Source organism: Haliotis asinina, chromosome 1 (assembly GCF_037392515.1).
Source record: "Haliotis asinina isolate JCU_RB_2024 chromosome 1, JCU_Hal_asi_v2, whole genome shotgun sequence".
NCBI classification, from domain to species: domain Eukaryota; kingdom Metazoa; phylum Mollusca; class Gastropoda; order Lepetellida; family Haliotidae; genus Haliotis; species Haliotis asinina.
The window spans coordinates 27,950,963-27,978,805 of NC_090280.1; the positions used below are offsets into that span (position 1 = coordinate 27,950,963).

General features: G+C 43.1%; 1 protein-coding gene across 1 annotated transcript; it reads left to right on the forward strand.

The window, feature by feature from the left end:
- The first annotated feature begins 1,341 nt into the window (after nucleotides 1–1,341).
- Nucleotides 1,342–27,843, forward strand: LOC137278072 (sushi, von Willebrand factor type A, EGF and pentraxin domain-containing protein 1-like). Its single transcript, XM_067810160.1, has 14 exons — nucleotides 1,342–1,609; nucleotides 2,550–2,681; nucleotides 3,512–3,622; nucleotides 15,559–15,753; nucleotides 16,585–16,761; nucleotides 17,456–17,620; nucleotides 18,602–18,778; nucleotides 19,108–19,284; nucleotides 19,675–19,851; nucleotides 20,318–20,494; nucleotides 21,842–22,018; nucleotides 23,071–23,247; nucleotides 25,928–26,107; nucleotides 27,044–27,843. Exons 1-14 carry the CDS (start codon nucleotides 1,552–1,554, stop codon nucleotides 27,307–27,309), a joined length of 2,346 nt encoding a protein of 781 aa, XP_067666261.1. The 5' UTR covers nucleotides 1,342–1,551; the 3' UTR covers nucleotides 27,310–27,843.

Below are 27,843 nucleotides of genomic sequence, written 5' to 3' on the forward strand. Positions count from 1 at the left end.
CCACTGCTTGACATGTTTTGCGGTGTGTTTAGGATCATTATCTTGTTGCAAAATCCAGTCATTTCCATAAAACACATGTGCACTTGGAAGGAGAAAATTATCTAATATGTTAGTGTAGCGTTGACTTGTCAGATTTCCCTCAAACACACACAGCGGGGTCGTTCCTAATAAGGATATCCCTCCCCATACATGAAACTTTGGGCTGTATTTAGGTCGTCGATACAACGGTGCTGACGCAGACTTTGTCCATATTTTCACATTATTGGGATATACCCATATTGAGCTTTCATCAGTAAAAATCACATTTTCCCAGTCAAAGTTTTCATGTGCCAAACACCACTCAACACGCCTGTCTTTATGTTCTTGTTTCATGAGAGGAGAAGGAATTCCAGTCTTTTTCTCCCATCCAAGATCAATCAAATTTCTTCTAACTGTAGATTTTGATACAACTGTTGATCCCCTTTCTATCATTTCATACCTGATGTTGGAGATGCTTGCCCTTTGCTTTTTAGACGCTAAAATTCCCAGCCGGGCGCGATCTGAGAAGTCCAATTTTCTGGGTCTCCCTGCTCCTTTCTGGTGCCCAAAATCCTTTCCCTCTTTAAAATTCTTCCTAATCCTATACACAGTAAAAAGAGGAGTTCCTGTTCTCTCTGCCAATGTATTTACATCATCAATTCCTTGATTATACAACTCAAAAATCAACCTTCTTTTATCTTCAGCAGACATTGTTGACAGTGCTGAGGAAAATGACGTCTGCTACAAATTCAGGGGAGGTAACTCTAATTGTACTATACTCAGTAGGCCAAGATGAGTTACCTCCCTTATACCATTACTTAGTTTTAAGTATCAGTGAATCGGTTGAGGTGTTATGGTAGCTCAAAGTAAGAAGAAAAATTCTCAATAATTATGAACCAGACTATAGTATGCGCGTTATCAACTGGACACCTACCACTGTGAAACTGCCTTTACTTGAGACTAGTACAAGCACACATACGTATATCCTGGATGAGTCGGTGCTGGTCTCATATCTATCCGATTTTTCACAATTTTTCTTATAAAGGAGTGAGTGAGTAAGTACTGTTTACCACGGGACGTTGGTATAGCCTAGTGGTTAAAGCGTTCGCGCGCATGCGGGTTCGCCCGGGTTCGATACCCCACGTGAATGCAATAAGAAAAGCTAATTTCTGGTGCCTTTTGCCGTGATGTTGCTGAAACTGTGCCGAAGGCTGTGTAAACTCAAAACTGATCTTCCGGTCCGGCCCATCACCTAAATGTGAAAGTAATCTGACAGTACAAGGATGACAGTTTGGACGGTATAGCAATCAGCGGATCCTGCAACGAGCATAAGCAGCATCCCAAGAGCACAATCTGTGAAATGAAACCATCGATTGTATGTTCACATCAACATGTGGGTTTCAGTTGTACAAAGTGCCAGGGATAGATAGTTGCTGATGCTGAAAATTTGCAAAAGCTATGTTGCCGTCATTTTAGAAAAATATATTTCAGATGATCCTGATTTCGCTTGGACTGTAAAAAACGGAAGAAACAATGCGGTCAGGAAGGGAACTAACTCTTGTTGTGATAGTTCTGCTTTTGTTCGTACATGGTAAGTGCAAGCATACACTGAGATGCATCAAGCTCTCTTAAACAAATACCAACTGATTTCGGCTAATCGCAAACAGATAATGCTGTAATCTTCAAAGTGCATTCTGATGTAAGCAAACGTAAAGAGTTATACTCAAACGTGTTCTACCATTGCTATTACCACCATGAGTGAGCGTGTGAGTTTGACTTTTAGCCATTTTGAATGATATTTCTCGTTCGCTCATCATGTCGGAGACTAGGGATCAGTTCCACACAAAGATACAATGTGTAAAGCCCATCTCTCGGGTCCCGGGCCTTCACATTGCGGGAATATTGGTGAAACTAAAACTAAACTCGCTCACTAGCTATGATTGTCAGAGTGATATATGCCTTATTGTACCGTCTTATGTATATATCACACGGGCTGCGGATGAGTGAGTGAGTGAGTTTCAGTTTTTCACCGCCTTTAGAAATATTCCGACAATATCACGGCGGGTACACCAGAAATAGGCTTCGCACAGAGTCCCTATGTAGGAGTGAATGAGTGAGTGAGTTGAGTTTCACGCCGCAGTCAGCAATATTCCAGCTATATAGTGGCGGTCTGTAAATAATCGAGTCTAGACCAGATAATCCAGTGATCAACAGCATGAGTATCGATCTGCGCAATAGGGAACCAATGACGTGTCAACCAAGTCAGTGAGCCTGACCACCCGATCCCGTTAGTAGCCTCATACGACAAGCATAGTAGTCTTTTATGGCAAGCATGGGTTGCTGAAGGCCTATTCTACCATGCACCTTCACGGGTTTCCCTACATGGTGAACCGAACCTGGGTCTTTGGCGTGACTAGCGAACGCTGTAACCACTAGGCTACCCCACCTACCCTGTGCTGCAGATGTTGAGGTCAGTCCAGCGCAAGATATGTTAATTGCACAGACCTGTGAATATATCACGTATGCTGCAGATGTGAATGGTCAGTGCGTGGACAGCAACGGTCAGTGTGAATACTGGGCAAGCGTGGACGAGTGTCTCATCACACCTGCTTACACCATGTGTCATTGTAAGAAGTCCTGCAACGAACCGAGCACGTGTGACCGTGAGTATACGATGTCTTAACACAGATGTAGACGTGTGCTGACTGATGAGTATCATGGGAGTGACATTTCTTATGGACTACCCGTTCACACCTGTACAGACGTAGGGCACCTTATAGAGGTACCCGTTCACACCTGTACAGACGTAGGGCACCTTATAGACGTACCCGTTCACACCTGTACAGACGAGGGGCACCTTATAGAGATACCCGTTGACACCCGTACCTACGTAGTGCACCTAATAGATATACCTGTTGACACCTGTACAGATGGAGTGCACCTTATAGGGGTACACGTTAACACCTGTAAAGACGTGGGGCACCTTATAGCGATACCTGTTGACACCTGTACAGACGTAGGGCACCTTATAGAGATACCCGTTGACACCCGTACCTACGTAGTGCACCTAATAGATATACCTGTTGACACCTGTACAGATGGAGTGCACCTTATAGGGGTACACGTTAACACCTGTAAAGACGTGGGGCACCTTATAGCGATACCTGTTGACACCTGTACAGACGTAGGGCACCTTATAGAGATACCTGTTGACACTTGTACAGACGTAGGGCACCTTATAGAAGGGAACGCTGTATATGTAGCTGTGGACCCCTTTACATAACTTGGGCACGTTTCTAAATCCTGTACAGACTTATTTATAACGGAATGCAGGTACAACAACATATTCTATGCCGGCGTCAACATAGAGTGTAAAGGGCACTTGAACTACACTATATATGATAACCACGAAGTATGTAATTACGTTCAGAAGCCCAGATAACGAACATATCATTACATGGTGTTCTGACTTATCATAGTTCTTGTTTCATAGCCACCAGTTCTAACGACACCAAGTGCGAGTGCCGAAGTCTGGCCAAACAAGGGTTGTGTCACGCCTCATCTGTCAGGGCAGACTGTCCCACTACCTGCGAGCACCGAGACCGTGAGTACCTACTGCTCCGTACAAACTCATCTGTATCACATGTAGAATGTAGAATGACTGACACGTGCAAAGAAACCTTAGCGCTTAAGTCAGTGTTAACATATCGTAGTTACGATTACCTTAGAGCTAAGGCGAACAAATGCCTCTGTAAAGATACAGACTTGCGATCACCTTAGTGCTACGACAGTCGAAAGTCTGTGTTCAGATTTGAGAGTTACGATCACCTAAAGTAGTGCTACGACAGTCGAAAGTCTGTGTTCAGATTTGAGAGTTACGATCACCTAAAGCAGTGCTACGACAGTCGAAAGTCGGTGTTCAGATTTGAGAGTTACGATCACCTAAAGCAGTGCTACGACAGTCAAAAGTCTGTGTTCAGATTTGAGAGTTACGATCACCTAAAGTAGTGCTACGACAGTCGAAAGTCTGTGTTCAGATTTGAGAGTTACGATCACCTAAAGTAGTGCTACGACAGTCGAAAATCTGTGTTCAGATGTGAGAGTTACGATCACCTAAAGTAGTGCTACGACAGTCGAAAGTCTGTGTTCAGATTTGAGAGTTACGATCACCTAAAGTAGTGCTACGACAGTCGAAAGTCGGTGTTCAGATGTGAGAGTTACGATCACCTAAAGTAGTGCTACGACAGTCGAAAGTCTGTGTTCAGATTTGAGAGTTACGATCACCTAAAGTAGTGCTACGATAGTCGAAAGTCTGTGTTCAGATTTGAGAGTTACGATCACCTAAAGTAGTGCTACGACAGTCGAAAGTCGGTGTTCAGATTTGAGAGTTACGATCACCTAAAGCAGTGCTACGACAGTCGAAAGTCGGTGTTCAGATTTGAGAGTTACGATCACCTAAAGTAGTGCTACGACAGTCGAAAGTCTGTGTTCAGATTTGAGAGTTACGATCACCTAAAGTAGTGCTACGACAGTCGAAAGTCTGTGTTCAGATTTGAGAGTTACGATCACCTAAAGTAGTGCTACGACAGTCGAAAGTCTGTGTTCAGATTTGAGAGTTACGATCACCTAAAGCAGTGCTACGACAGTCGAAAGTCGGTGTTCAGATTTGAGAGTTACGATCACCTAAAGCAGTGCTACGACAGTCGAAAGTCGGTGTTCAGATTTGAGAGTTACGATCACCTAAAGCAGTGCTACGACAGTCGAAAGTCGGTGTTCAGATTTGAGAGTTACGATCACCTAAAGTAGTGCTACGACAGTCGAAAGTCGGTGTTCAGATTTGAGAGTTACGATCACCTAAAGTAGTGCTACGACAGTCGAAAATCTGTGTTCAGATGTGGGACTTACGATCACCTAAAGCAGTGCTACGACAGTCGAAAGTCGGTGTTCAGATTTGAGAGTTACGATCACCTAAAGTAGTGCTACGACAGTCGAAAGTCTGTGTTCAGATTTGAGAGTTACGATCACCTAAAGTAGTGCTACGACAGTCGAAAGTCTGTGTTCAGATTTGAGAGTTACGATCACCTAAAGCAGTGCTACGACAGTTGAAAGTCGGTGTTCAGATTTGAGAGTTACGATCACCTAAAGCAGTGCTACGACAGTCGAAAGTCGGTGTTCAGATTTGAGAGTTACGATCACCTAAATCAGTGCTACGACAGTCGAAAGTCGGTGTTCAGATTTGAGAGTTACGATCACCTAAAGTAGTGCTACGACAGTCGAAAGTCTGTGTTCAGATTTGAGAGTTACGATCACCTAAAGTAGTGCTACGACAGTCGAAAGTCTGTGTTCAGATGTGAGAGTTACGATCACCTAAAGTAGTGCTACGACAGTCGAATGTCGGTGTTCAGATTTGAGAGTTACGATCACCTAAAGTAGTGCTACGACAGTCAAAAGTCTGTGTTCAGATGTGAGAGTTACGATCACCTAAAGTAGTGCTACGACAGTCGAAAGTCTGTGTTCAGATTTCAGAGTTACGATCACCTAAAGCAGTGCTACGACAGTCGAAAGTCGGTGTTCAGATTTGAGAGTTACGATCACCTAAATCAGTGCTACGACAGTCGAAAGTCTGTGTTCAGATTTGAGAGTTACGATCACCTAAAGTAGTGCTACGACAGTCGAAAGTCGGTGTTCAGATTTGAGAGTTACGATCACCTAAAGTAGTGCTACGACAGTGGAAAGTCTGTGTTCAGATGTGAGAGTTACGATCACCTAAAGCAGTGCTACGACAGTCGAAAGTCGGTGTTCAGATTTGAGAGTTACGATCACCTAAAGTAGTGCTACGACAGTCGAAAGTCTGTGTTCAGATTTGAGAGTTACGATCACCTAAAGTAGTGCTACGACAGTCGAAAGTCGGTGTTCAGATTTGAGAGTTACGATCACCTAAAGTAGTGCTACGACAGTCGAAAGTCTGTGTTCAGATTTGAGAGTTACGATCACCTAAAGTAGTGCTACGACAGTCGAAAGTCGGTGTTCAGATTTGAGAGTTACGATCACCTAAAGCAGTGCTACGACAGTCGAAAGTCTGTGTTCAGATTTGAGAGTTACGATCACCTAAAGCAGTGCTACGACAGTCGAAAGTCGGTGTTCAGATTTGAGAGTTACGATCACCTAAAGTAGTGCTACGACAGTCGAAAGTCTGTGTTCAGATTTGAGAGTTCCGATCACCTAAAGTAGTGCTACGACAGTCGAAAGTCTGTGTTCAGATTTGAGAGTTGCGATCACCTAAAGCAGTGCTACGACAGTCGAAAGTCGGTGTTCAGATTTGAGAGTTACGATCACCTAAATCAGTGCTACGACAGTCGAAAGTCTGTGTTCAGATTTGAGAGTTACGATCACCTAAAGTAGTGCTACGACAGTCGAAAGTCTGTGTTCAGATTTGAGAGTTACGATCACCTAAAGTAGTGCTACGACAGTCGAAAGTCTGTGTTCAGATGTGAGAGTTACGATCACCTAAAGTAGTGCTACGACAGTCGAAAGTCGGTGTTCAGATTTGAGAGTTACGATCACCTAAAGTAGTGCTACGACAGTCGAAAGTCTGTGTTCAGATTTGAGAGTTACGATCACCTAAAGTAGTGCTACGACAGTCGAAAGTCTGTGTTCAGATTTGAGAGTTACGATCACCTAAAGCAGTGCTACGACAGTCGAAAGTCGGTGTTCAGATTTGAGAGTTACGATCACCTAAATCAGTGCTACGACAGTCGAAAGTCTGTGTTCAGATTTGAGAGTTACGATCACCTAAAGTAGTGCTACGACAGTCGAAAGTCTGTGTTCAGATTTGAGAGTTACGATCACCTAAAGCAGTGCTACGACAGTCGAAAGTCTGTGTTCAGATTTGAGAGTTACGATCACCTAAATCAGTGCTACGACAGTCGAAAGTCTGTGTTCAGATTTGAGAGTTACGATCACCTAAAGTAGTGCTACGACAGTCGAAAGTCTGTGTTCAGATTTGAGAGTTACGATCACCTAAAGCAGTGCTACGACAGTCGAAAGTCGGTGTTCAGATTTGAGAGTTACGATCACCTAAATCAGTGCTACGACAGTCGAAAGTCTGTGTTCAGATTTGAGAGTTACGATCACCTAAAGTAGTGCTACGACAGTCGAAAGTCTGTGTTCAGATTTGAGAGTTACGATCACCTAAAGTAGTGCTACGACAGTCGAAAGTCTGTGTTCAGATGTGAGAGTTACGATCACCTAAAGTAGTGCTACGACAGTCGAAAGTCGGTGTTCAGATTTGAGAGTTACGATCACCTAAAGTAGTGCTACGACAGTCGAAAGTCTGTGTTCAGATTTGAGAGTTACGATCACCTAAAGTAGTGCTACGACAGTCGAAAGTCTGTGTTCAGATTTGAGAGTTACGATCACCTAAAGCAGTGCTACGACAGTCGAAAGTCGGTGTTCAGATTTGAGAGTTACGATCACCTAAATCAGTGCTACGACAGTCGAAAGTCTGTGTTCAGATTTGAGAGTTACGATCACCTAAAGTAGTGCTACGACAGTCGAAAGTCTGTGTTCAGATTTGAGAGTTACGATCACCTATAGTAGTGCTACGACAGTCGAAAATCTGTGTTCAGATGTGAGAGTTACGATCACCTAAAGTAGTGCTACGACAGTCGAAAGTCGGTGTTCAGATGTGAGAGTTACGATCACCTAAAGTAGTGCTACGACAGTCGAAAGTCGGTGTTCAGATTTGAGAGTCACGATCACCTAAAGTAGTGCTACGATAGTCGAAAGTCTGTGTTCAGATTTGAGAGTTACGATCACCTAAAGTAGTGCTACGACAGTCGAAAGTCTGTGTTCAGATTTGAGAGTTACGATCACCTAAAGCAGTGCTACGACAGTCGAAAGTCTGTGTTCAGATTTGAGAGTTACGATCACCTAAAGTAGTGCTACGACAGTCGAAAGTCTGTGTTCAGATTTGAGAGTTACGATCACCTAAAGTAGTGCTACCACAGTCGAAAGTCTGTGTTCAGATTTGAGAGTTACGATCACCTAAAGTAGTGCTACGACAGTCGAAAGTCTGTGTTCAGATTTGAGAGTTACGATCACCTAAAGCAGTGCTACGACAGTCGAAAGTCGGTGTTCAGATTTGAGAGTTACGATCACCTAAAGCAGTGCTACGACAGTCGAAAGTCGGTGTTCAGATTTGAGAGTTACGATCACCTAAAGTAGTGCTACGACAGTCGAAAGTCGGTGTTCAGATTTGAGAGTTACGATCACCTAAAGTAGTGCTGCGACAGTCGAAAGTCGGTGTTCAGATTTGAGAGTTACGATCACCTAAAGTAGTGCTACGACAGTCGAAAGTCTGTGTTCAGATTTGAGAGTTACGATCACCTAAAGTAGTGCTACGACAGTCGAAAGTCTGTGTTCAGATTTGAGAGTTACGATCACCTAAAGTAGTGCTACGACAGTCGAAAGTCTGTGTTCAGATGTGAGAGTTACGATCACCTAAAGTAGTGCTACGACAGTCGAAAGTCGGTGTTCAGATTTGAGAGTTACGATCACCTAAAGTAGTGCTACGACAGTCGAAAGTCTGTGTTCAGATTTGAGAGTTACGATCACCTAAAGTAGTGCTACGACAGTCGAAAGTCTGTGTTCAGATTTGAGAGTTACGATCACCTAAAGTAGTGCTACGACAGTCGAAAGTCTGTGTTCAGATGTGAGAGTTACGATCACCTAAAGTAGTGCTACGACAGTCGAAAGTCGGTGTTCAGATTTGAGAGTTACGATCACCTAAAGTAGTGCTACGACAGTCGAAAGTCTGTGTTCAGATTTGAGAGTTACGATCACCTAAAGTAGTGCTACGACAGTCGAAAGTCTGTGTTCAGATTTGAGAGTTACGATCACCTAAAGCAGTGCTACGACAGTCGAAAGTCGGTGTTCAGATTTGAGAGTTACGATCACCTAAATCAGTGCTACGACAGTCGAAAGTCTGTGTTCAGATTTGAGAGTTACGATCACCTAAAGTAGTGCTACGACAGTCGAAAGTCTGTGTTCAGATTTGAGAGTTACGATCACCTAAAGTAGTGCTACGACAGTCGAAAGTCTGTGTTCAGATTTGAGAGTTACGATCACCTAAAGTAGTGCTACGACAGTCGAAAGTCTGTGTTCAGATGTGAGAGTTACGATCACCTAAAGTAGTGCTACGACAGTCGAAAGTCGGTGTTCAGATTTGAGAGTTACGATCACCTAAAGTAGTGCTACGACAGTCGAAAGTCTGTGTTCAGATTTGAGAGTTACGATCACCTAAAGTAGTGCTACGACAGTCGAAAGTCTGTGTTCAGATTTGAGAGTTACGATCACCTAAAGTAGTGCTACGACAGTCGAAAGTCTGTGTTCAGATGTGAGAGTTACGATCACCTAAAGTAGTGCTACGACAGTCGAAAGTCGGTGTTCAGATTTGAGAGTTACGATCACCTAAAGTAGTGCTACGACAGTCGAAAGTCGGTGTTCAGATTTGAGAGTTACGATCACCTAAAGTAGTGCTACGACAGTCGAAAGTCGGTGTTCAGATTTGAGAGTTACGATCACCTAAAGCAGTGCTACGACAGTCGAAAGTCGGTGTTCAGATTTGAGAGTTACGATCACCTAAAGTAGTGCTACGACAGTCGAAAATCTGTGTTCAGATGTGAGAGTTACGATCACCTAAAGTAGTGCTACGACAGTCGAAAGTCGGTGTTCAGATTTGAGAGTTACGATCACCTAAAGTAGTGCTACGACAGTCGAAAGTCTGTGTTCAGATTTGAGAGTTACGATCACCTAAAGTAGTGCTACGACAGTCGAAAGTCGGTGTTCAGATTTGAGAGTTACGATCACCTAAAGTAGTGCTACGACAGTCGAAAGTCTGTGTTCAGATTTGAGAGTTACGATCACCTAAAGTAGTGCTACGACAGTCGAAAGTCTGTGTTCAGATTTGAGAGTTACGATCACCTAAAGTAGTGCTACGACAGTCGAAAGTCTGTGTTCAGATTTGAGAGTTACGATCACCTAAAGTAGTGCTACGACAGTCGAAAGTCTGTGTTCAGATTTGAGAGTTACGATCACCTAAAGTAGTGCTACGACAGTCGAAAGTCTGTGTTCAGATGTGAGAGTTACGATCACCTAAAGTAGTGCTACGACAGTCGAAAGTCGGTGTTCAGATTTGAGAGTTACGATCACCTAAAGTAGTGCTACGACAGTCGAAAGTCTGTGTTCAGATTTGAGAGTTACGATCACCTAAAGTAGTGCTACGACAGTCGAAAGTCTGTGTTCAGATTTGAGAGTTACGATCACCTAAAGCAGTGCTACGACAGTCGAAAGTCGGTGTTCAGATTTGAGAGTTACGATCACCTAAATCAGTGCTACGACAGTCGAAAGTCTGTGTTCAGATTTGAGAGTTACGATCACCTAAAGCAGTGCTACGACAGTCGAAAGTCTGTGTTCAGATTTGAGAGTTACGATCACCTAAAGTAGTGCTACGACAGTCGAAAGTCTGTGTTCAGATTTGAGAGTTACGATCACCTAAAGTAGTGCTACGACAGTCGAAAGTCTGTGTTCAGATGTGAGAGTTACGATCACCTAAAGTAGTGCTACGACAGTCGAAAGTCGGTGTTCAGATTTGAGAGTTACGATCACCTAAAGTAGTGCTACGACAGTCGAAAGTCTGTGTTCAGATTTGAGAGTTACGATCACCTAAAGTAGTGCTACGACAGTCGAAAGTCTGTGTTCAGATTTGAGAGTTACGATCACCTAAAGTAGTGCTACGACAGTCGAAAGTCTGTGTTCAGATGTGAGAGTTACGATCACCTAAAGTAGTGCTACGACAGTCGAAAGTCGGTGTTCAGATTTGAGAGTTACGATCACCTAAAGTAGTGCTACGACAGTCGAAAGTCGGTGTTCAGATTTGAGAGTTACGATCACCTAAAGTAGTGCTACGACAGTCGAAAGTCGATGTTCAGATTTGAGAGTTACGATCACCTAAAGCAGTGCTACGACAGTCGAAAGTCGGTGTTCAGATTTGAGAGTTACGATCACCTAAATCAGTGCTACGACAGTCGAAAGTCTGTGTTCAGATTTGAGAGTTACGATCACCTAAAGCAGTGCTACGACAGTCGAAAGTCTGTGTTCAGATTTGAGAGTTACGATCACCTAAAGTAGTGCTACGACAGTCGAAAATCTGTGTTCAGATGTGAGAGTTACGATCACCTAAAGTAGTGCTACGACAGTCGAAAGTCGGTGTTCAGATTTGAGAGTTACGATCACCTAAAGTAGTGCTACGACAGTCGAAAGTCGGTGTTCAGATGTGAGAGTTACGATCACCTAAAGTAGTGCTACGACAGTCGAAAGTCGGTGTTCAGATTTGAGAGTTACGATCACCTAAAGTAGTGCTACGACAGTCGAAAGTCTGTGTTCAGATTTGAGAGTTACGATCACCTAAAGTAGTGCTACGACAGTCGAAAGTCTGTGTTCAGATTTGAGAGTTACGATCACCTAAAGCAGTGCTACGACAGTCGAAAGTCTGTGTTCAGATTTGAGAGTTACGATCACCTAAAGTAGTGCTACGACAGTCGAAAGTCTGTGTTCCGATTTGAGAGTTACGATCACCTAAAGCAGTGCTACGACAGTCGAAAGTCTGTGTTCAGATTTGAGAGTTACGATCACCTAAAGTAGTGCTACGACAGTCGAAAGTCTGTGTTCAGATTTGAGAGTTACGATCACCTAAAGCAGTGCTACGACAGTCGAAAGTCGGTGTTCAGATTTGAGAGTTACGATCACCTAAATCAGTGCTACGACAGTCGAAAGTCGGTGTTCAGATTTGAGAGTTACGATCACCTAAAGCAGTGCTACGACAGTCGAAAGTCGGTGTTCAGATTTGAGAGTTACGATCACCTAAAGTAGTGCTACGACAGTCGAAAGTCGGTGTTCAGATTTGAGAGTTACGATCACCTAAAGTAGTGCTACGACAGTCGAAAGTCTGTGTTCAGATGTGGGACTTACGATCACCTAAAGTAGTGCTACGACAGTCGAAAGTCGGTGTTCAGATTTGAGAGTTACGATCACCTAAATCAGTGCTACGACAGTCGAAAGTCGGTGTTCAGATTTGAGAGTTACGATCACCTAAAGTAGTGCTACGACAGTCGAAAGTCTGTGTTCAGATTTGAGAGTTACGATCACCTAAAGTAGTGCTACGACAGTCGAAAGTCTGTGTTCAGATTTGAGAGTTACGATCACCTAAAGTAGTGCTACGACAGTCGAAAGTCGGTGTTCAGATTTGAGAGTTACGATCACCTAAAGTAGTGCTACGACAGTCGAAAGTCTGTGTTCAGATGTGGGACTTACGATCACCTAAAGCAGTGCTACGACAGTCGAAAGTCGGTGTTCAGATTTGAGAGTTACGATCACCTAAATCAGTGCTACGACAGTCGAAAGTCGGTGTTCAGATTTGAGAGTTACGATCACCTAAAGTAGTGCTACGACAGTCGAAAGTCTGTGTTCAGATTTGAGAGTTACGATCACCTAAAGTAGTGCTACGACAGTCGAAAGTCTGTGTTTAGATTTGAGAGTTACGATCACCTAAATCAGTGCTACGACAGTTGAAATTCGGTGTTCAGATTTGAGAGTTACGATCACCTAAAGCAGTGCTACGACAGTCGAAAGTCGGTGTTCAGATTTGAGAGTTACGATCACCTAAATCAGTGCTACGACAGTCGAAAGTCTGTGTTCAGATTTGAGAGTTACGATCACCTAAAGTAGTGCTACGACAGTCGAAAGTCTGTGTTCAGATTTGAGAGTTACGATCACCTAAAGTAGTGCTACGACAGTCGAAAGTCTGTGTTCAGATGTGAGAGTTACGATCACCTAAAGTAGTGCTACGACAGTCGAATGTCGGTGTTCAGATTTGAGAGTTACGATCACCTAAAGTAGTGCTACGACAGTCGAAAGTCTGTGTTCAGATTTGAGAGTTACGATCACCTAAAGTAGTGCTACGACAGTCGAATGTCGGTGTTCAGATTTGAGAGTTACGATCACCTAAAGTAGTGCTACGACAGTCCAAAGTCTGTGTTCAGATGTGAGAGTTACGATCACCTAAAGTAGTGCTACGACAGTCGAAAGTCTGTGTTCAGATTTGAGAGTTACGATCACCTAAAGCAGTGCTACGACAGTCGAAAGTCGGTGTTCAGATTTGAGAGTTACGATCACCTAAATCAGTGCTACGACAGTCGAAAGTCTGTGTTCAGATTTGAGAGTTACGATCACCTAAAGTAGTGCTACGACAGTCGAAAGTCGGTGTTCAGATTTGAGAGTTACGATCACCTAAAGTAGTGCTACGACAGTGGAAAGTCGGTGTTCAGATGTGAGAGTTACGATCACCTAAAGTAGTGCTACGACAGTCGAAAGTCTGTGTTCAGATGTGAGAGTTACGATCACCTAAAGTAGTGCTACGACAGTCGAAAGTCTGTGTTCAGATTTGAGAGTTACGATCACCTAAAGCAGTGCTACGACAGTTGAAAGTCTGTGTTCAGATTTGAGAGTTACGATCACCTAAATCAGTGCTACGACAGTCGAAAGTCTGTGTTCAGATTTGAGAGTTACGATCACCTAAAGCAGTGCTACGACAGTCGAAAGTCGGTGTTCAGATTTGAGAGTTACGATCACCTAAATCAGTGCTACGACAGTCGAAAGTCGGTGTTCAGATGTGAGAGTTACGATCACCTAAAGCAGTGCTACGACAGTCGAAAGTCGGTGTTCAGATGTGAGAGTTACGATCACCTAAATCAGTACTACGACAGTCGAAAGTCTGTGTTCAGATTTGAGAGTTACGATCACCTAAAGCAGTGCTACGACAGTCGAAAGTCTGTGTTCAGATTTGAGAGTTACGATCACCTAAAGTAGTGCTACGACAGTCGAAAGTCGGTGTTCAGATTTGAGAGTTACGATCACCTAAATCAGTGCTACGACAGTCGAAAGTCTGTGTTCAGATTTGACAGTTACAATCACCTAAAGCAGTGCTACGACAGTCGAAAGTCGGTGTTCAGATTTGAGAGTTACGATCACCTAAAGTAGTGCTACGACAGTCGAAAGTCGGTGTTCAGATTTGAGAGTTACGATCACCTAAATCAGTGCTACGACAGTCGAAAGTCGGTGTTCAGATGTGAGAGTTACGATCACCTAAAGCAGTGCTACGACAGTCGAAAGTCGGTGTTCAGATGTGAGAGTTACGATCACCTAAAGTAGTGCTACGACAGTCGAAAGTCGGTGTTCAGATTTGAGAGTTACGATCACCTAAAGTAGTGCTACGACAGTCGAAAGTCTGTGTTCAGGAATTGAAGTTATGGTCAACTTATAGCGCCATGACGGTAGAATGTCTGTGTTCAGATGTGGGACTGACGATCACCTAATAGCGCTGTGACTGGTATGAGGGTAGTATGTCTGTGTTCAGATATTGGACTTACGATCACCTTCGCACTATAATACTCGAATGTCTGTGTTCAAGTATGGGACTTACGATTACGAATGTCAGTTCAGATATACCGAGTCAAAAAAGAAACTTCACAAAATGTTATTTTAAAAAATAATGATGATATCCGAAATGAGATCCCTATCTTTCGACGCTAGAAAAAAACGTTAGCAAAATCCTCTCAAAAACATCGTCGTGCAAATGACGTTAGTGGCAAATCAGGTTTTGCACGTGCAGTCGATCACGTGATCTTCGCATCGAGGTTTTCTTAATTATTTTTGCATGTGTTTGCATGGGTCTCAAGAACTGGAAAAAGACACACTTTTAAACCAAAGTTCTAACGGTACTTGAAATGCCACGATTGTCAAATGTGCAACGTTGGCATGTTGCAAGCGAGAAGGCCAGTGGGATGCAGCCGTCGTACTGTGTATGACTTGCGAGGGCGTCTACAACAAACTGGCACCACTTCTGATCGCCCAAGGTCGGGTCGTCCACGTGTGACGTCACGAGCAGAAGACCGTCAAAACGTCCCACGTCACCAACGTGACATATTTCTGCGGGCTACATGAACCAGGGCTGAGATGTTTAGACGTCGACTGTCCTCACAGACCATTCGGAAGCGGTTGCGGGATGCCAATCTCCAAGTTTTATTCTTCTGACTTGACATTCTGTATACCCATGTTTTGAAACTGCGGTGTAGCCGTTTGATTGTGGCACTGTCAGTGTATCGGTGTACATCACACAGATCTCGGCAATGAAATAATAACAATTTAACCATCTCACCATATCTTGTTCTTTGGTAGTGCCCTGAAGAAAGAATGTGAAGTTTCTTTTTTGACCCAGTATATTTGAGCTGTAGTCTGAGAGCTAACATCCTTTGTACAACACCACAGTGGATTGCATTTGGATATCATATTTGTAGTTTGTGGATATACATGTAATATTTGTAAAGGTGATAATTATATTTCTGTCACTAACTATAGTCTACTTAGATTTAGAGACTCTAAAAGAATGCCTGTTAATTACCGATACCTATATCCGATTTCCAGTGCTGGAATGCCCAGATGCACCTAGCTTTCCCCATGCGCACACGGTCCCCATCAAGAACAAGTACTTCTTTCTCGACACCGTGAACTACGAATGCGACGAAGGTTACTACAACGTGGGGTCCGAGCCTGCTTTGGTTTGCAACGAGACAGCGCAGTGGAAGTACGCTCGCAAAGTCACATTCCCCGACTGTGTAGGTACGCATGTACCAACGTGTTCTGAACGCTCTTGATGACCTTCATCTTTGGGCATTGAGCAGAGACAAAACAAAGGATAATTTGGAAACGTATTTGCAACCTGTCAGTTTAAACAAGGATGGTTATATAAATCTGTATTTCAAACCGTAACCTTATTGTAGTGGAACATAGGATTATAGATGATGTACAATGCAATAAGTGTAGACCAGACTTCCGGATCGTCTACATTTCTTGCGCTACGTCAGAATGTCAGTCAACATCCGTGAAGATCCGAGTTAGAATTGATCTTCAATTAATTAAACTTCGTAAAGCGACTAACTGGATCAGGTGGTAAGACTAGCTGACTTGGTTAATGCACGTAATCGTATCCCAGTTGTGTAGATAAAAGCTCATGATGTTGATCACAAGATTGTCTGGTCCAAACTTGATCATTTAGAAACCTCAACTATACAGCTGAAATATTGCCAATAACAACAAAAAGTCATAGAAAGAAGTTATGATAATTTAGTCTTAAATAAAAGTCCACGAGATAAACAACAGATCATTCAGGATATTTCATATAGATATTTTCTTTCAGTATCTAAGCAGCCTCTTATCTGTCAAGATCCACTTATATTCGGTTCCTGTCTAAAGCTCGTCCCGATCCGGATTGGTGTTCTGGGCCCCGTTTTCTCGTAGCCATCGTTCCTGCTATACTGTAACACGGGAGCTACGGATGCTACGAGAAAAGTTACTGGCTTGACGTATTTCGCAGATGCTGAAAGTTTTCGCACACACGGAAAACACTCTTAGATTCCTCACTAAAACTCAGGCTTCTAATACTATTTGCAGTGATAGAATGCAGGAAACCTCCAACTATTGCGCATGCGTCCTGGGAAGGATCTTCCTTTGAGTTCAACAACTCAGTGGTGTATACCTGTGAACTCGGCTACGAAGCTGTAAGCGGAAATGACGTCAGAACATGTGACTTAAGCAGAGCGTGGTTAGGGGAGGACCTCGTGTGTGAAAGTAAGCACCTGGGTTGACTTTCGGTATTTTCTGAGTGCACTGGTAACCCCAGTGTTTCTTGTAGTATCTCGACACTTATGTAACTGGTTTTGCTTTAAGTCATGGGTATGTTTCGACCCATATATGGTACCGACCCTTTGTTGCGCTGCCTCAATAACGTAAAAGTGAGTTTCGCTTTATGTGGCATAAGGTATATACAGGCTAAGACTAGTTTAACACGTTTAACTTGTGGATAGAAGAAATCTACAGTAAGAGATTCCAAAAGAAAAAAACCCAAATAAATAAAGGTTTAACCAGCGAGTAGTCTGTGATTTATTATTTAGGGTATGCTGCCTGAAAATTAAAGTTCATTTGTAAATATCATTTTCTTATGAAACAAGGAATTGGAAGTCAGATTAACCAGAGTTGTTTGTGGTGTCTCTATTTACTTTCGGACAAAATTCGGACCGACTGAAAAGTAGGTCATTGCCTGAATAAGTTAATGAGACATATGTTCCGGTGTGCACTTCTTACGTAAACATTCAAAACTGTTGATGTCAAATGTCCACTTTCATGACGTCCCAGGACCAGAAATGGGTTCCACATATTGTACCCAGTAGTTTCAGTAAGATATAAAGTTCATGTATTATACACGTGTATTGTATTTGCTGTGAGGTGCATTTCTACTTATGATTTGTATCTACCCTATACACAGGGGTGACCTGCGGCGATCCACCCTCCATAAACCACACCGTCGTTACCTTCAGCCTCGTGCAGGCGACGTACACCTGTGATATCGGGTACAACGCCACCTCGCCATCAGCCGTCAAACTGTGTTCCGTCTACGGCAACTGGACGGGGCCGGATCTCGAGTGTACAAGTGAGACATAATAGAGCCAAAAATACAGTGAAACAGGAGATTTGATAATAAATGCAATTTCAAGTTTTTACTTGAGATACTAGTGAGTGGGTATGGTTTTACGCCGCCTTTACCAATATTCCATCGATATCTCGTGGCGGGACCCGCAAAATGGGCTTCACACATTGTACCCAAGTCGATATTCGAACCCAGGTCTTCGGCTTAACGAACCAACGCTCTAACCTCTAGGTTAACCCACCTCCCGTGCTACTTAAGCAGAAAAGTGTTCTTCCAGGCAGTTGATAGATGCTTTATTTTTTCACTTATTAATATTTCTGAAAATAACTTAGGAAATCCTGTGGGTGTTGGGGGATGCATGGGGGTAGTGGTGAGTGGGGACACAGGTAACCCAATGGAGTCTATCTGGCACAGTGATTCGGGGTTTGAATTTCGGTTCCCTTCTATCATCTTCCAGGTTTGTCATCACTGTGTTGATTGTGAATTTTCAGAAAGTGCAGTACGTATCTGCGTTTTGTACCACCCGCAACTGACACAACTGGAATGCTATAAATACTGACACACTCACTCACTCACTCACTCGGAAAACATGACCCAAAAGGCTGTGAAAAAAGAACAAATGAAAAGAGAAAAATGAACCTCTTTCATTAAGGCGTTGTGTACTCCAGAATCGTTTTGACACCTGTTTTGATAATTGTTGTGTTCATTTAACGATAAGAAGATTTCAAATTGAATCAACACACTGATGAATACTTGATTCTGATTGGTCAAAATCGGGTACGTAGATGCTGTATACTCCGGAATCAGTTTGACATCTGGTTTGATAAATTCATATTTAAGAATTCATTTCAAACTGTACCAAGGCAATGAAGAATACTTGATTCGTTAAAATCGGGTATGTGATTCCTTTACATACTTCAAATTCAGAATGTCTTTACTGAAAAGCCAAATGCCTTTTTCTTCTAATTTTGCCGATTATTTCAGTGATTTCATGCGGGGAGCCCCCAAGCCTGAACAACACGGGAATTATGCATGTCAACACAACCTATCGGTCAGAGGCAGTGTACACGTGTTCAAAGGGGCATAACCCCGTGGGAGGAGAAGCTATAAAGGTGTGCTCAGAGAACGCGTCTTGGACGGGATCTGACCTTGTTTGTGAAAGTGAGTGTCCTTGACCTACTGAATGTTTTGTCAACCACTAAATGTCACGGGATCATAGTAAAAGCCACTTTCACAACACACTTCTTGAAAATGAATAATGCATTTGTCTCAATCACTGTTTTCGATGAGCGGAGCAATTGTTAACATTCCTTATATGGCAAGTGTTGTCTGTATGGAAGCTGTTAAACTCGAAATTTCAGTTATCGATTTTAGGCAAGTCTGCTAATAGAGACTTTAACCAAACTAACACACAAAAAGAAAAGAAAACTTGGAAAACATAAAATCACTCTCATCTACTTCTAAATATTCACTAATCATATTCTTTGCAGCTGTTAGTTGCGGCCCCCCTATTGACGTGGAGAACACGGAGTGGTCGGCCCAGTTCCACATCTACCAATCAGAAGCCGCATACAGCTGCGTGGTTGGGTATGAAAAGACAGGAGGGCATGGCATCAAGGTTTGCAGCGAGACTGGGGCGTGGGATGGGAGCGACCTACAATGTGAAAGTAAGCACCCAGAACATAACATGGCCATCTCACAACACACAGAATATCACAGAGTCATTGTAAAACGATCGACTTCATTAGATTTGAAAGTTCAAGATCATCATTTACGATCAAGGCCACAACAAAATCCTGAGTGAGTAGGTGAGTGACTGACTGTGGTTTTGATACCAAAACCTGGTCCTCGCCCAATGTACCCATGACACGAACGCTTTAAACACAAAGCTATGCCATCACCTCGAATGTCAATGTAACGATCTGCCTACCAGTGATACTTACAAAACGATACCTGTTTAAGATAATGTATACAATGTCTTGAAGAACCATTAAAATTTACTAGAATTTGATCTGTATATCTAACCCTAGTCTTGAACATGTGACATGCATCTTCAGTCAAACATTGTGGATCTCCGCCATTGTTAGCCAATGCTGACGTCACATACAACAACGACACCTATCTCTCTGAAGCCACCTACATGTGCAAAACAGGCTACAACCACACCGGAGGTGACGTCATCAGGTCATGTGACCACACCAGCAACTGGCAAGGGTTGGATATCGTGTGCACAGGTATTGACACATACCGGCATCCATATTTTTTCGGGCTTTTCATGAAAGATTAAAGAACGTGGTTACTGACTTACCGTATTTCCTCGATTAAAACCAAGTAAGTGGTCGAAATGTAAAGAGTGTCTTAGAGAAAACAGGAAATACGGTAGCAGTGACATATACCGTAAATGTTCAAACATAAATGTTCAACATGGGACTGTTCATAATCTATGGCAACAGGGTGTTGTGGGGTGGGGGAAGTAATGATTCATAGAGGGGTGAGCGATTTTGTTCTGGGAGGTAGGGATTGTGTGGATGGGTGGGTGGTGTGCTTGGAGAAGGGGGTGGGGCGCTTAGTTTGTCACTGATTTGGACGTAAAGATGGCATGGTGTGTCATGTAGGTAGTGATGCAACGTAATCAGTTTAAAAATGTTGAAAACAACGTGATTTTACATGTGAAATAACAAAATATATGTTCTCCCGCAGCTGTCGCTTGCAGCACCCCTCCGAGCGTGCCCAACACCGACAGGATGTACACTAGTACCACCTACCGATCAATTGTTGAGTATAGCTGTATCAAGGGATATAACTCTTCCATGCCCAACTGGACCATCACATGCAATGAGTCGGCAGAATGGATGGGCGCCCTACCGACGTGCTTCAGTACGTATTCTCCTCAAACTAAACCTATATATGTCCTGCGACAATTAATAAAACGGACCTTATTTGGCGACAAGATCAGTGTCGGTAACCAAACCACGAACTTGCGTTTGTAAGAGAATTTATGTAGCATTTCCGTTGAAATACGTTTGTTTTGGTCCTTAATATTTCAGTATTTTGGCAACTGTGACAGCCTTGTAACTTTTTTATTCGATCCGAATCGGTAGAAGTTTCGTTGACGTCTCCATACTGCAGCTGGTGTCGCTCCATCTCATGAACAACGTCATGTTGTTGAAATAGAGAGGATAACTGAGCTCCACAATGAAACACCTCCTCTGTTAGACCTTGGGAGATTTTTCCAAAAATGACTGGGCGCCACAGACCACGCGACCCCATGTCGACGTTAAAGCCCTGGGATATTGCTAAAAGTGGCATAAAACTAAACTCACCCACTGGTATGAGGAAAGCCTGATCGGGCTGGTCTTTGGAGCGTCTTTGATCCTGATATACAGCACCCCCCACCCCTCCCTCCAGGAACTGAAAAAAATGCTAGTAGCAATGAATGATTAGTATATTTTTCCGCTGCTTTTAGAAATATGCCTGCAATATCACGGCAGTGGATACCAGAAATTGGCATCACATCCGGTAGAAACAGTGTGTACGTTTATGTGAGCAATTTTGTATTGGTGGATAATTTGTATTGCCATATGTTGCGATTCTGGTGCCCGTTTTCCGATACGTATTGCGATCTGCTGGGAGCTTCAGCGTTTGACGGTGAGTGACATTAATTTTAAAGACGGAGCCTACACTCTTTAGCCCTAAATACAAATGATTGTGATAACTGAAACCATGAATTTAAATTCAATTTTGAGGGGTTGTACGTTAAGTTTCAGAAAATGTATTTTAAGCAAAGTATGCTGTTTTGTAAATGCAATGTAATGGAAAACTTCAGCGTGAATGGAGGTCTGTGTAGATTTTGACTGAACCATAAGATAACCCCAAAACGTTTATATATAGATATATTCTTATTACCCAGTGTAAGATAACCCCAAAACGTTTATATATACTATTAGATATATCCTTATTACTCAGTGTAAGATAATCCCAAAACGTTTATATATAGATATATTCTTATTACCCAGTGTAAGATAATCCCAAATGTTTATATATACATATATTCTTATTACCCAGTGTAACGGTTCTGAGGAAACAAGTTGCAATACATATCGTTAAGACGTATTGCGATATACCGGAATACCGATAATACCATGCACCTCTAGTCTATACAGACCCCCTAGAATATGTAGCGTGTTTAAGTCAATAAGTGGCGTTTCCATGCGTGTCTTTCAGTTATTGATTGTAACAGTCCACCGGAAGTAGCAATGGCTGACGTCACAGTGCGGGGTACAACTTACCAGTCAGAAGCGACCTATACGTGCCACCATGGGTATAACTTAGTCGGCACGAGCAGCAAGAAGACATGCGCAGACACTGGTCACTGGGAGAGTGCCGACTTCAACTGTGAGAGTAAGTGTTAAATTTAACGAAAACACAACCATAGCATTTGACCAAAATCAACAGAAGAAAATGGGTGAGTGAGGATGGTTTTACACCGCTTTTAGCGATATTCCTGCAATTGCACTCAAATGGGGAATCGAACCCGGGCGAACCCTTTAGCCACTGGCTCCCAACCACCCCAGATGAAAATGAACCGAAAACGGAAAGTAACAGTTCAAAAACCCATAAATTGTATAAAATGGTTGTCTATTTGGCGGACTGAATCGCTGGGTACAATACAATATTCGTTCCGCACCGAAACATTAGTCTCATTAACCTTTTCAGACAATGACCTACTTTTAAGCCGATCCAAATTTTCTCTAGTGGAAGTGAAAATAGACATCACAAACAACTCTGGTTGCATTGAATTCCAACTCCTTGTTGGTATTTACAAACTTATTTTTTTTATTTTAAACTCTAATAACACCGTGTTTCTATATTTTATGTCGTGGGTTAGGCTGCACGACCTTAACTAAGACGTCAGACTGTCCCTGTTTGATGAGGTCCTAAGATGATTCACAATGCATCTGGATACACCTAATTTGTGGTGGTTTTTGCGCTATTCAACGCAGTTCTGTAACGCACAGTGAGAATAATACAATATCAAGTCCGTAACAGACCGCCAAAGTTTTCTAGGGGGCAGATCCTCGTTTTGAGATTTCCACGATTTCCAGCTTCCGTTTGACAGAGCACGCTGTACGTCGTGTGTGAAAGGATAAGAAAGAGCATGGTTACAATATACCAGTGCCTAGCTGTATCAAACCATACTGATTACTATTTATGTATCCAGGCAAATGAATTACTGTAAAAAATTAGGACTGGGCAATAGGGCGGAACCCAGTCAACGGGAAACGAGACTATTGTGTAATCAATGTTTTGACTTCCATAGCATCTAAGAAAAAGACATCACTACTACTTGTTTGCTGAATAATATGTTTGTTTGATAATACTCATGTTCACGCTCCCTGAATGTAACTCATTGATTGGGTGAATATTGACAAATCTTACCGGTATCTTCTCAGTTGTGGACTGCGGGCCTCCGCCGGAAGTTAACAAGGCGACGTATACCAGTACCGGAAGCGTGTTTGAGGCCAACGCCACTTACTCTTGCATTGTGGGATACAAGGTAGACGGTGGCAGTGAGAGCAAAATGTGCACCGAGTTCGGCAAATGGAGCGGTGTGGATCTCAACTGCACAAGTGAGTTTCCCAGGCGAAAGGCAACTACTGACCATCTCACATTGGGGTGTCTAAGATTCTTCAATTTGGATGTTTCAAAGTCATTCACACATATATTCGGACTTATTCAAATGTAAGTGTGATGGTATGGAACTTACTTTAGGTGACGAAATAACTGCATACAGTGGCGTCATATTTTATGTCATTGTCATATTGCTATGGCGTCATTTGATTGTTCGATCCCCGGTCACGTCAAAACAAAAGAAGTTAAAATATGGTTCTTGTTGGTCCCTGAGTGGCACTCGATATTAATGAGTAAAACATGGACTGATCGGCTCGGAGTGAAGGAGTGTACATGTGCATGATTGTTGAGGCATGGTATGTCAATTGGCTAGCACTTTAAAATCATATACACACGCATGCACATTGTCATTTGAGCAATATATATATATATATGCGAAGTTAAACCCCATTTCACATCACCTGTCTGACGGATCAGCCTGAATGTGAGTTTTTAAAGGCCTCAGTGTTCATTGAAGATATCGAAAACACCGTGTTCAGTCCTGCCGTTTACGACTGAGGTCGCAAGAAATTCCACACTGAAAATGCTATTGCCAGGCAAAAGAAAGTCTTAACGATCCTTTATTTGGAAACGTTGTCTTCGTGTCCTTCGAAACATGGTTTTGAGCATTCGTTACCACTCACCCCTCCCTGTAAACCGCAAGTGCCACCCGGGTACACCCGGAATAACACGAATGGGTTTTGAGGCGATATGAGTTACCTTACTCGTTTCGTCATTCGCAACTACTCGCCTCTTTCCGTAACCTACAAGAAGCTTGCCGGAATCACGCGAGTAGTTACGAACATCGTTTCCTTTATCCTCTCAACGTCTGATTGGTAAAATGTATATATAAATCAAGGGCAGGTAAATTGCGGTCACATGATCCACGGTATATGCTCCAGGGTTATGTGGATGTCTACCGTAAGCGAGGAGATAACAAAGTTAACCTGGGCGTCCTTGATGAGGACTACTGTGTTACCTTGGCCTACACTGGCCAGTCGGACTCGTACTCTCGTCAAACAAGAACAACCAGAGACCATGTAATCTGTTATAGAATCCGTGATGTCTCGTGTCGGACAGGTGAAATACCTTCACTACATACTTCCTGACAGCTGTGTTAAATTGAGGTCGCCTCACTGACTGTCCTCGCTTTCGAAACAAACGAATGCCTCCTTGTATCGGTCAGATGTCAGTAAGAGAAGGTGTGAACTGTTTCCCTGTGTAAACCCTGTTCTATATACGTGTTTCACAATTCCTACATGTCATGTGTAATTTAGTTTAATGACAATGACAAGTTAGTTGAATCGTTATATAACACGTTAGTTTCAACCAATACTGCATTTGCGTGAACTCCACGGCTTACAGAATTCGGCGCCTTCACACCATTGGTATGCTGGAGATTGGAATGGCCCAAAATGAAGTGGCTAGGCATTTTGGTGTCCATCCACATCTCTAAGGTGACGTTTTCAATAAAATCTGAACACGTGCCTCGTGCAGGGCGTTAGAAAGGCAACAACATTCGGCTGACCCATCTGAGGAATCGATTGCAGAGTGCCAGTTTGACTTTTGGGACCATTCCTGGCTTACGTTCAATCAGTCCCAGGTATTACGGAACCGACTGAGGGAGCACAGCATCCGGCCCTAATGGCCTGCAATTTTGTTCCAAGGTCACCGACAGTCCCGTCTGGCCTGGTGAAGCAGGAGACATAATAAGGATGGTGTTTTGTTCACTGACAAGTCGAGATTTCACCTGGACAGCTCACATGCCAGGGCAAGGGTGTACAGACGGCGAAGTGAACGTGAGACGAAGAGACGCGTGCATTGTTCAAAGTCGACTGTTTGGTGGCGAAAGCGTTCTAACAGGGGCAATGACATCTCATTGTCGGTGGGGTGACCTTGTGGTTAGCCTTGTGGTTAGCCTTGTGGTTAAAGCGGTCGCTCATCACGCTTAAGACCTGTGTTCCATTCCCCACTAAGGTACAGTGTGTGAAGCCCATTTCCGTTGTCCCCGCCTGTGATATTGCTGGAATATTGCTAAAAGCGACGTAAACCATACTCACTCAAGTAAGGAGTGCGTTACGGACCTGGAATGTGAAGCGCAACTGATGTTCGTCGTTGGCTTTGATGACCCACATGGGAACAGTATTTCAAGTCGTGGTAATGCTTAAAGCGGTGTGAAACCATACATGGGGTTGGCGTTAAACCCAGAGCACAAATGGATCAGTTTGTATCATGATTCGGTGAGGATACGAATGAGTGAATTAACTTTCACGCCGCTTTTAGCAATATTTCAGAAGTATCATGGACGGGAACACCAGAAATGGGCTTCACACATTGTACCCATGTATGGACTCGAACCTGGCGTGACGAGCGAAAGCTTTAAATCTAGGCTTTGCCCACCGCCCCTTCATTATAGGTAGAATTTTGGCCTTCCGTCCACAGAAATATAGTTTACTGTCATTCATGTTTCAAATATAGGATTTGAGGTTACGTGTTCTAAATACGAAACATTGTGATTACATGAACCACAGCTCCTAAAATACTGATTGACAACTTGTGTCTCCAAACTATATTATAATGAAAAGATCATTTTGTACCATTTACCGAATTAAGTATTCGATGGAAACTTTGTGCTTCCAGTCGTGACTTGTCCCACTCCGCCGGAACTAAGCCACGCCCACCTCACCAGGAACAACACTCGAACCTACCAATCAACAGCCAAGTATTCCTGTGACCTTGGTTACGATGAAGATGGCGGCAACAACACCCTTGTCTGCACTGATGAGGGAGTATGGCATGGGATAAGGTTAAAGTGCAAAGGTTCGTTTTATTCAGAGTGAATGTGCGCCGGTAGTTTTACGCCGCGCCATAATCTGTACATAATCGAGTCTGGACCAGACAATGCAGTGATCTATCTTCAGTATGAGGATCAATTAAGCAATTAGGATACGATGACATGTGACAGCCAAGTCAGCGAGTCTGACCACCCGACCCCGTGGTCGCCTCTTGTGACAAGAATGGGTTTCTGAAGATCAGTTCAAACCCGGATCTTAAGGGGTCTCGTTTTATTCAGAATGATTTGTTGCCCGGCCAGTTCTTGAAGCTAATGATGTCCAGTGACAAAACAAAAAAATACTTTGCGGAAGTTTAGGAAGATTTGCCTCGTACTTTTGCCTTCATATAATAATATAATTTGGATATTCCTCTATAAATATGTCCCGCAGATACGTTATCATGCACAAGTATATATCCTCATGAATAATGTAATGGATATATTTCAAGATGTCGCTGATGCATATGAGGAATCACGGGATTCTCTGGTCCAGACCCTGTTTAAAACCAGGCGTCATGTACGAAAAGAAAATGAACATTAAAGAATCAGGGTGTCGCATTTTCTGATCAACACAGCTTCCTGAGCTCGCATTAAATTCATGACGCATTAGTTTCATGATTTACAGTAGCTGGAATATTCCTGAGTGCGGCATCAACAACAAAGAAACTGATATATTTTATGCTGCCTACTGGAAACATATATGTGTAAACATTTTGTAAGACAAGCGATAAATGTGTTTAAACGTTTTGTCTCCCAGACCCTAAATGAAACACGAGTAAAACAAAGATATGTCAAGTCTAGGCTATTTCAGCTCCCGAAATTGAATATTGTCCTGCATGGTCTTCTTTTGGATTTTTGTTTGTAAAATATATTTAGATAACGTTTTTAATTGGGCAGGTTGTAACGTTTACATTTTCATGCAGAGAAGCCATCGGCTGCTGAAATCATAGGGGTCATCAAGAAATTTGAACCGGAAGCTGTAGAAGCTTCCGGTTCAGTTGGAGTCGGCCTAGTAGCGTACGGCATCATGGGAGTGCTGTTGACAGTGATGCTGCTGCTGGATCTCGCGACCTTCTACAAGCATCTGATGTACATGAAGGAAAACCTGAAGGACTTCTGGGAGAGCCGGAGACCCGCCCCTTCCATCTCGCTCCCCGAGAAGCACAGGACCTATAGCTCAGAGGCTTGAGACGGTAGTAGGGTGAAGGGCGGGCAGGGGTGAGTGAGTGGTACGGTACATAAAGACAGTAGTAGGGTGAGGAGGGTAGTTGGGGAAGGGGTTGGGGGTTGGGGGTTGGGGGTTGGGGGTTGGGGGAGGGAGTAGTAGGAATAGGTGGGTGGACACGCCCCATACATTTCGGTAGCTGGCGTCGACAGAGGTTAGGATTTGGAGGGAGGATGTGTCATATCCTATGCGGCTTAGAGACCTCATTATCGTGGTGATGGTTGAGGTTGGTGTATGTGTGTGGACGCACATCACATATAGCTTAGAGTTGCTTGGGTTGGACGGGAGTAGGGTTGGTGAAATAGTAGAAAAGTGTCACATACGGGCATAATGGAGTGTGCGAGGTGGTACGTCGACAACGTATTTGATTCTGGCAAATGATTTCCTGAACAATTGTAATTAAACAGTAAACCATGAAAGGGATAAAGGTTGTATCAAACCTCTTGCAACGTCTACAGTCAAATTTATCTGTTGTGAATAAAGATTATCGTATTCCCA

What these genes read in the sequence shown, in the direction of transcription:
- LOC137278072 (XM_067810160.1), top strand. Translation starts at nt 1,552, where the DNA reads ATGCGGTCAGGAAGGGAACTAACTCTTGTTGTGATAGTTCTGCTTTTG. An exon ending in GCCGGATCTCGAGTGTACAA is followed by an intron (nt 17,621 to 18,601) that starts GTGAGACATAAT and finishes CGATTATTTCAG; the next exon opens with TGATTTCATGCGGGGAGCCC. An exon ending in TGTGGATCTCAACTGCACAA is followed by an intron (nt 23,248 to 25,927) that starts GTGAGTTTCCCA and finishes TTGTGCTTCCAG; the next exon opens with TCGTGACTTGTCCCACTCCG.